The following is a 10,519-nucleotide window of genomic DNA, read 5'->3' as shown; positions in this document are numbered from 1 at the left end:
CTAACCTCCCCTTTCCACAACCTAACCCTAACCTCCCCTTTCCACAACCTAACCCTAACCGCCCCTTTCCACAACCTAACCCTAACCTCCCCTTCCCCCGGCAACCTAACCCCCGCGGTGGCGCATAAACATAACCTCACCCCTCCCCCGGTCCTAACCCTAGCCCAGCTACTATACTTATGATTGGGATGCCGGATGTTGGGATTCCGGTGTCCGTCTCCTGATCCAGTCGGGATTCCGGTTTCGCCATCCTTCTGCCAGGATCCCGACAGCCAACATCATAACCGCATCCCTTGTTTAGGCAGAAGGCACACTTTAATACCTTCTTATCCATAATATTATTGTAATTAAGAGCTAGAACTCTTCTTTTTACTTAGGATTTCTAATCAGCTCTTGCAGAAATAAAGTCTAATTATTTACATTATAGTTACAAGGGAGCACCTGCCACAACTGTATTAATTATATTGTAGTTAGTCATGTTTAACCACTGTAGAACCAGTTAATGGTAATGAGCGGTCTGGCATTGATGTGGGAACATCAGGCCCAGTCTTGCAGGTTTCAACAGAAAACCGCCCTACAGTAGCTCTCAGCCCTCCCTAGTACTCCCGCACAGGGAGAAGCAGGTCTTATTCCAGAGACCCATCAGGCTGATAGCCACATCTTTCCTCAGATCCCTACAGCCACTCTAACAGAATGACGCTGCTTTTCCAGTGTGGGCTCTACAGTGCCCTCCTGTGCCTGGGTAAGTGTCCGAGAAATCTCTGTCTTCTATAATGACTTAAGTGAAGATTTATTAAAGCTTACAGATAAAGTGGAGAGAGGTAAAGTACCAACTAGCCAGCTCCTAACGGTCATTTTACAGGCTCAGGGGGAGTTTTATCAAAGCTTGGAGAGGAATACAATGGAAAGAGGTCACCTACCTACCAACCAACCAACCAACCAACCAACCAACCAACCAGCTCCTTTCATTTTTCAAACACAGCATGTAACATGGCAGTTAGGAGCTGATTGGTTGGCACTCTCTCCACTTTATCTCTTTCCGAGACTTAATAAATTTCCCCCTGAGTTTGAAAAATGACAGCAGCTATTGGTACTTTATCTCTCTCCACTTTATCTCTCTCCAAGCTTTGATAAATCTCCTCAAAATCTGGTGCCTTAACATGTATTTATTTATACACTGATCAGTAGTATATGGCAATACTGTAACTTTACTTAGTTGTATACTACAATGTCTGTGAATCCTCTTTTATAAGGTGTGATGGGGAGCAGGTTTTCAGCATATCCTTATTTGAACAAAGCTGTTTTGAGCAGAGCAACGTTTACCAACCCACTAAATTCAGACAACCCTGGTAGACGCACCTATATGGAGAAAACTTTAATTCATTGATCTAGCCCAGACTTGTCCTACAAGTGCTAGAATTCTGACCGATTAAATAACAAGCAATCAACTGCTGTTAATTACAAGAGTCCTAAACATTGTTTTGTGTGTGCTTTGCGTGTAGAGATGGAGTACATTGACCCAGCATTATTGCATATAGAGATAAATAAGGCTTATGGCTTTGAGGACTATAGAAACGATAGAGATGGGTTGGGCTACTGCCTATGGAAATGGAAGGACATTTGTCACCCCATTGCATACCTTCCAATATTGGCCAATGGAAATTCAGCATTGGGAGCGTGGTGTTTTTTTTGAAAATAACTCCCAATCTGCTGCAAATGGATTGGCAGCCATTCCATAGTCCCTACAACAGATAAAATAAACTTAGGCTATTTCAGACGGGTTGGGTACGGAATCCCAGCGGTTGGAATCCCGGCAGTCAAAACACCGACTCCAGAATCCTGGCCGTCAGAAAGCCAGCAGAAGGGCGAGCGGAACGAAGACTCTTGCGGGCTTGCTACTCTAGCCACGCTGCGGGCTTGGTGGCTCGCTTCACTCATTGGGGGTCATCCCGACCCGATTGCTTGCTACACTTGTTCGCAGTGCAGCGATCGGGTCGGAACTGCACTGGCGCTGCAGTGCGCCGGCACATGTCGGATGGCCTGATTGACAGCAGAGGCGGTCACTGGGCGGGAGGGGGTGGCACGGCGGTGTTTGGCCGCTATTTTGGGGGCGTGGTCCTGCCAACGCAGGGGGGTGATGTCACACGTAGCCTCTGCGACCAGGGGCAGCGACGAGCAACTCCCGGTCAGCCGCAGGAGCTGCGCTGGCCGGGAGTTACTCAGCAAGTACAAAAGCGATGCTTTTGTACTTGTGCGGGGGAAGGGGAGGCTGGACAGACATGCGGGGCGGGCTAGCCCTGTGCTGGGCGTCCCCCCGCATGTCTGGGAACATGATCGTAACTGTGCTAAATTTAGCACAGCTACAATCAACTCAGAATGACCCCCATTGTGGACACCCAGGAGTAGGAATAGCTGTGGCAGCACAGCCGGGATTCTGGCGTCGGTATTTTGACCGTTGGGATTTCGACCACCAGGATTCTAACTACATCCCATTTCAGACATTTATTCATATATCCTAACTGCAAGCAGGAGCCAACTGAAACTGGACCTGAAAACGTAATTTTTGATGCTCCATAGTGCTCACCACACTTGAAATGAAAAAAGTACATAAGGACATAGCATGTAGCCTTACGGTGTAAAACTTGCTGTCTGTTGTACTGAACTTAAGGACTGAGCTTTGTTGGTTTATTATAAGTGAAGGGGGGAGCGGTTAAAATACCGCTAGTTGGGATCCTGGAGGTCACAATGCAACGCCGGAATCCTGACTAGTGGTGAAATGCTGCCACTGAATACCGGCGTGGTAGGTGATTCTCCCTCTATGGGTGTTCACGACACAAATAGAGGAAGAATATAACCTGTGGCGAGTACAGCGAGCCAGTAAGGGGCTTTCTAGTGCTCGCCCTGCTGCCAGCATACTGGAGGCTGGGATGCTGCTGTCGGTATACTGACGGCCATCATCCCGTCTGCCGGTCATTCATACTGAACCCTTGTGGAGCTTGTTGAGTATTATAATGATTGAAGGTTGCGGAGCTTGTTGAGTATTGTAATGATTGAAGGTTGCGGAGCTTGCTGAGTATTGTAATGATTGAAGGTTGCAGAGCTTATTGAGTAGAGTATTGTAATGATTGAAGATTGCTGAGCTTGTTGAGTATTGTAATGACTGAAGGTGCAGAGCTTGTTGAGTATTATAATGATTGAGGGTTGTGGAGCTTGATGAGTATTATAATGATTGAGGGTTGTGGAGCTTGTTGAGTATTATAATAATTGAGGGTTGTGGGGCTTGTTGAGTATTGTAATGACTGAAGGTTGTGGAGCTTGTTGAGTATTATGATGATTGAGGCTTGTTGTGGAGCTTGTTGAGTATTATAATAATTGAAGATTGTGGAACTTGTTGAGTATTATAATGATTGAGTATTGTGGAGCTTGTTGAGTATTATAATAATTGAGGGTTGTGGAGCTTGTGAAGTAGTATAATGACTGAGGGTTGTGGAGCTTGTTGAGTATTATAATGATTGAAGATTGTGGAGCTTGTTGAGTATTATAATAATTGAGGGTTGTGGGGCTTGTTGAGTATTGCAATGACTGAAGTTAGTGGAGCTTGTTGAGTATTATGATGATTGAGGCTTGTTGAGTATTATAATGATTGAAGATTGTGGAACTTGTTGAGTATTATAATGATTGAGGATTGTGGAGCTTGTTGAGTATTGTAATGATTGAGGGATGTAGTCTAGAGCTTGTTGATTATTATAGTGATTGAAGATTATGGAGCTTGTTTAGTATTGTAATGATTAAAGGCTGTGAATCCCGTGGAGTGTAATTATGAGCATGAGTCTGGCTATGTATTGTAATGAGCTTAGGTCATGATACTTTTGCCTAATTATAAGGCTTGTTGTGTATGTAAAGTTTATTTGAATTATTTAAACACATTGCTGTGATTTTATATGAGGATGACAGGTTTGTTTAAAAAAACATTAATGATTTTTCGTATGTATTCTTTAAACCTGTCCAATGTCAGGTTTTGCTGAACGAGTATTTGTAGATTCACATGTGACTCATTTCTCTGTAAAAGCCTCTGCAGCTGAAACAGTATTAAAGCAGGATGAATTAAATATAGATTTCTACCAAGGGTTGGGGGACTACAGAGAAAATGGTTATATTTAGAGATGTGCGGCTGGCACTTTTCGTGTTTTGTGTATTGGTTTTGGTTCTAATTCCACTTTCGTGTTTTGGTTTTGGCTTGGTTTTGCCAAAACCACCGTTTCGTGTTTTGGTTTTGGATCTGGATGATTTTTGAAAAAACACCCCATAAAACAGCTAAAATCACAGAATTTGGGGGTAATTTTGCTCCTACGGTATTATTAACCTCAATAACATTCATTTCCACTCATTTCCTGTGTATTCTGAACACCTCACACCTCACAATATTGTTTTTAGGCCTAAAAGTTGCACCGAGGTGGCTGTATGACTAAGCTAAGCGACACAAGTGTGCGGCACAAACACCTGGCCCATCTAGGAGTGGCACTGCAGTGGCAGACAGGATGGCACTTTAAAAAACTAGTCCCAAACATCACATGATGCAAAGAAGAAAAAGAACTATAAGATGGAATTGTCCTTGGGCCCTCCCACCGACCCTTATGTTGTATAAACAGGACATGCACACTTTAACAAACCCATCATTTCAGCGACAGGGTCTGCCACATGACTGTGGCTGAAATGGCTGGTTTGTTTGGGCCCCCACCAAAAAAGAAGCAATCAATCTCTCCTTGCACAAACTGGCTCTACAGAGGCAAAATGTCGACCTCGTCATCATTCTCCGATTCCTCACCCCTTTCACTGTGTACATCCTCCTCACTGAGTATTAATTCGTCCTCGCTGGTAAAGGTCTTCCCGGAGGAATTTATAATTCATTTTGATGAACATCATCTTCTCCACATTTAGTGGAAGTAACCTCCTACGCCGATTGCTGACAAGGTTACTGGCTGCACTAAACACTCTATCGGAGTACACACTGGAGGGGGGCAACTTAGGTAAAATAAAGCCAATTTGTGCAAGGGCCTCCAAATTGCCTCTTTTTCCTGCCAGTGTACGTACGGACTGGCTGACATGCCTACTTGGATGCTGTCACTCATATAATCCTCCACCATTCTTTCAATGGTGACAGAATCATATACAGTGACAGTAGAAATGTCAGTAATCATTGGCAGGTCCTTCAGTCCGGACCAGATGTCAGCTTTCGCTCCTGACTGCCCTGCATCACTACCAGCGGGTGGGTTAGGAAATGTTATCCTTATCCTTGCAGCCCCAGTGGCGGGATAAATTGAAGGAGGAGCTGTTGACGGGTCACGTTCTGCTTGAGTTGACAATTTACCAACCAACAGGTTTTTGCACCTCTGCACACTTGTGTCTGCTGGAAAGAGAGATACAACATAGGCTTTAAACCTGGGATCGAGCACGGTGGCCAAAATGTAGTGCTCTGATTTCAACAGATTGACCACCCTTGAATTCTGGAAAAGTGAATGAAGGGCTACACCCACAAGTCCCACATACTTTGCGGAATCGCTCCGTCTTAGCTCCTCCGTCAATTTATCCAGCTGCTTCTGCAAAAGCCTGATGAGGGGAATGACCTGACTCAAGCAGGCAGTGTCTGAACTGACTTCACAAGTCAGTGGCAAGTTCGAAGGGTTGGAGAACCTTGCACAAGACAGAAATCATTCTCCACTGCGCTTGAGTCAGGTGCATTACCCCTCCTTTGCCTATATCGTAGGTGGATGTATAGGCTTGAATGGCCTTTTGCTGGCCTTGATCCTCTGAAGCATATAGAGAGTGTTGAATTCCACCTCGTTACCACCTCTTGCTTCAGTTGATGGCAGGGCAGGTTCAGGAGTGTTTGCTGGCGCTCTAGTCTTCGGCACGCAGTGGCAGAATGCCGAAAGTGGCGCGCAATTTTTCGGGCCACCGACAGCATCTCCTGCACACCCGTAATTTTTCAAAAAATTCTGCGCCACCAAATTAATTGTATGTGCAAAACATGGGACATGCTGGAATTTGCCCAGATGTAATGCACGCACAATATTGGTGGCGTTGTCCGATATCACAAATCCCCAAGAGAGTCCAATTGGGGTAATCCATTCTGCGATGATGTTTCTCAGTTTCCGTAAGAGGCTGTCAGCTGTGTACCTCTTATGGAAAACGGTGATACATAGCTTAGCCTGCCTAGGAATGAGTTGGCGTTTGCAAGATGCTGCTACTGGTGCCGCTGCTGTTGTTGCTGCGGGAGGCCATACATCTACCCAGTGGGCTGTTACAGTCATATAGTCCTTAGTCTGCCCTGTTCCACTTGTCCACATGTCCGTGGTTAAGTGGACACTGGATACAACCGAATTTTGTAGGACACTGGTGACTCTGTTTCTGACGTCTGTGTACATTCTCGGTATCACCTGCCTAGAGAAGTGGAACCTAGATGGGATTTGATACCGGGGACACACTGTCTCCATCAATTCTCTAAGTCCCACTGAACTAAATGTTGGATACCGGGCGCACCTCTAACACCAACATAGCTGTCAAGGCCTCAGTTACCCGCTTTGCAAAAGGATGACTCATGACTGCTGTCATATTTCATCTTCCTCACAAAGGACTGTTGGAACGTCAATTGCTTACTGGAAGTAGTACAAGTGGTCTTCCGACTTTCCCTCTAGGATGACGATCGACTCCCAGCAGCAATAACAGCAGCGGCAGCAACAGCAGGCATACCACTCCAGGATCCTCTGGAGGAATCACGGTTAGGAGAGGACTCCTCAGTCTTGACAGTGACATGGCCTGCAGGACTACGGACATTCCTGACTGAGGAGGAAGTTGACGTTAAGGGAGTTGGTGGTGTGGCTTGCAGGAGCTTGGGTACAGGAGGAAGAATGGATTTAGGTGTCAGTGGACTGCTTATGCTCTTACCCAAAGTTTCACCACTTGGCACTGACTTCTGATGAATGCGCAGCAGGTGACTTATAGGTGGTTAACATCCTTTCCCCTACTTATTACAGATTGACAGAGGCAACAGATGACTTGACACCTGTTATCCGGATTTGTGGAGAAATAATTCCACACCGAAGAGGTGGCTTTTTTGGTAGTTTGCCCAGGCATCATAATGGGCTTCTTCATCCTAAGGACAACAGGTGTCTCCCCCGGTACCTGACTTAAACAAACCGCATCACCATCAGAATCCTCATCGTCAACTTCCTCCTCAGCTCCAGCAACACCCATATCCTCATCCTGGTGTACTTCAACAGGGACATCTTCAATTTGAATATCAGGAACTGGACTGTGGGTGCTCCTTCCAGCACTTGCAGGGGGCGTGCAAATGGTGGAAGGAGCCACCTCTTCCCGTCCAGTGTTGGGAAGGTCAGGCATCGCAACCGCCGACACACTTGGACTCTCCATGGGGATTTGTGATACCATCTCAGAACGCACAGTTCTTTTCTGTGCTCTTTTCAGCTTAACTCTTTTAATTTTTCTAGCTGGAGTATGAGGGCTTCCATCGTCATGTGAAGCTGAACCACTAGCCATGAAGATAGGCCAGGGCCTCAGCCGTTCCTTGCCACTTCGTGTCGTAAATGGCATATTGGCAAGTTTACGTTTCTCCTCAGATGATTTACATTTATTTTTTTTGGTTCTTTTTACTGAACTTTGGCTTTTTGGATTTTACATGCCCTGTACTATCACACTGGGCATCGGCCTTGGCAAACGACGTTGATGGCATTTCATCGCCTATGTTATGGCTAGTGGCAGCAGCTTCAGCACTAGGAGGAAGTGGTTCTTCTTGATCTTTCCTTATTTTAGCCTCAAAATTTTTGTTCCCCACTATTTTTTGGGAGTTATATGAGACAATATGCGGCACAGGAATGACTGGAATGACTGATGAGACAGGACACTACCACTGGTCTGATGCAGCACAACACAACAATACTGTAAGAGACTTGTGGTTGTTGTTATTATTATTATTATTATTATTATAATACGGCAGAAGTGGACATATAGCAGCAGCAGCGTATATCGTCACTGGAATGACCGATGATGAGACAGGACACTACCACTGGTCTGATGCAGCACAACACAGTCAACAACACTTTATACAGCTACACTGGCAGGAGAGGACACCAACACTGTGACTACACTGGACTGGACTGAGCAGCACAACACAGCACAAGACTTGCCACCCCAATTCCCCTCCCCCACACAGACACTGGAGGACAGAGACACGTCCTCTCACTACACTCTCCGAGACTGGAGTGAAAATGGCCGTGATGCGCGACTCCTTATATGGAATCCAAATCCCGCGAGAATCCGACAGCGGGATGATGACGTTTTGCCCCATTCGGGTTTCCGAGTCAGGCGGGAAAACCCAAGCCTGACTCGGATCCGGGCTCGGAAGGCAAAGTTCGGTAGGGTTTGGTTCTCTGAGAACCGAACCCGCTCATCTCTAGTTATATTAAGGGGAGGGCATACACAATTAGGCCTGGGAAAAATCTACGGGTTCATACCTGGAGCTATTCAGATATGTAGCATTTTCCCGTGTGATAGCTGAGGTTTACCACATGGAGAAAATACAAAATATTTGAAAGGTTCCAGACGTGAAACCCAGAGCCTCCACGTAGACTGCAGGAATCTATGGGTTTCCTAGCATGTTAAATCCCAAGAGTGCATTTTAATGTTGACTTTCCTTGCAGCGCTGACACTTCCCAGCATGTTTAAAACCAAAATATTAAACACCAATGACGCTAAAAGCAAAATATGCAACTGATTATTAAATTTACCCTAATGGTGTTAATGGTTGTGATAGTGACATGAACATATTCCCTTACATGCATTTCTTTTACTTCCAGCTGTTGGCCTCCAGTGCTACCACTACAATGGTCTACCAGACCACGCTCTACAGAAACAGGTGGCCAAACCTTGTGGCGCCCCTCATACATACTGCAGCACTACACTGCTTAAATACAGAGGTGAGTATATCTTCTACTAACGTTATCACCTAAATCCAGCCTTAGCCTGCCCAAAGCATGCATTTCTATAACAAGTAGAGGGGTCCTCCTTAAAACCCTTACTGAAAGATATGTAAAGAAAATGTTTTACTTAGTTTCAGCTACAAGAGATCAGCATACAGTAGAGGCAGCAAACAATCTTTACATGTTAGCCCGACCAGCTTCTTAGCAAGAGATCATGGGGGTCATTCCGAGTTGATCACTCGCTGCCGATTTTCGCAGCACAGCGATCAGGTAAAAAAAATGTCAAAACTGCGCATGCGTATGCGCAGCAATGCGCTCGCACGTCGTACGGGCACAAAGAGCATCGCTGCTGTGCACTGGTTCTAGCGAAGTTTCCATTCGCACAGCCGATCGCAAGGAGATTGACAGGAAGAGGGCGTTTATGGGTGTCAACTGACCGGTTTTCTTGGAGTGTTTGGGAAAACGCAGGCGTTTGCAGGGCGGGTATCTGACGTCAATTCCGGGACCTTTGTCGCTGCAATTATCGCACAGGATAAGTAACTACAGGGCTGGTCTTGTTTTGCACAAAATGTTTTTGTACCACTCAGCTGCACAGGCGTTCGCACACTTGCAAAGCAAAAATACACTCCCCCGTGGGCGGCGACAATGCGTTTGCACGGCTGCTAAAAGTAGCTAGCGAGCGATCAACTCGGAATGTAATTTGAGGACGTCAGGTTCAGCAGAAGTCATTAAAATGAACTACAGATTCCTTAACATGATAATTTTCTGCTAAGCGACATAGGACAAGTAAAAGTATGTCTATCCATCCATTGCTCTCACAGGGGCATATTTATCACAATCCGCATCCCAGCTGCAGATGTGATAAAATGATAATTTAATACATCGCAGGGCTTACGAGAAAGCTCTGACCCTATGAATGCACTCCGCAGATGTCTGTTTTTTTCACAAAAAATACCCCAGTATGTGTTGCGCATGCACGACCAACACCGCCAACACCGCCTGTTACCCGGTAATTGGTGTCACGGTGTGCTCCTCCGGCTCCGGTCATCTGATGTCTGCTGTAACTGCTGTAAAGGTCGTTTACAGCAGACACCAGATGACCAGAGGCACAAAGGCACTGATTACCACCAGGGACACTGATTAATGGGGGCTAGAAATATATTTTAAAAAATAATATACATATTTTTTAATGGTGATCAGCCTGTGGCCGTGGATGATCACAGGCGCTGGCTCCTCCAGTATTTTTTCACTTTTTTTTTTTTTGCAAATTCCATCAGATCGCATTTCCCATTACAAGTATTTGAAATGCAATCTGATTACTAAAAGAAAATTAAATAAAGGGTTTGGGGTAATTTTTCATGAAAACTGCTCCAAAACCCCTTTACTACATTTCAGTGAGTGAAAACACCCTTTTTCATACTATTTTAGTAAAATTAATATTAATAAATATGCCCTATTGAACTATAAAGAATGGCTCTGTTGAAATCTCCAGTGCTACATGCCATGGCACAAGTTGGTTGTCA

At 45.4% G+C, this 10,519-nt stretch overlaps 1 protein-coding gene across 1 annotated transcript in view; it reads left to right on the top strand.

Moving 5' to 3' along the window:
* The first annotated feature begins 546 nt into the window (after nucleotides 1–546).
* Nucleotides 547–10,519, top strand: part of LOC134967019 (urokinase plasminogen activator surface receptor-like) — a 36,353-nt gene continuing 26,380 nt past the window's right edge. The window contains exons 1-2 of the mRNA XM_063944012.1: nucleotides 547–742; nucleotides 8,874–8,993. Of these exons, the coding sequence (XP_063800082.1) occupies nucleotides 694–742; nucleotides 8,874–8,993 (169 nt within the window). The 5' untranslated portion in view covers nucleotides 547–693. The remainder of the gene's footprint in view (nucleotides 743–8,873; nucleotides 8,994–10,519) is intronic.

Source organism: Pseudophryne corroboree, chromosome 10 (assembly GCF_028390025.1).
Source record: "Pseudophryne corroboree isolate aPseCor3 chromosome 10, aPseCor3.hap2, whole genome shotgun sequence".
In the NCBI taxonomy this organism is placed as follows: domain Eukaryota; kingdom Metazoa; phylum Chordata; class Amphibia; order Anura; family Myobatrachidae; genus Pseudophryne; species Pseudophryne corroboree.
This window is presented reverse-complemented; position numbering and strand designations above follow the sequence as displayed.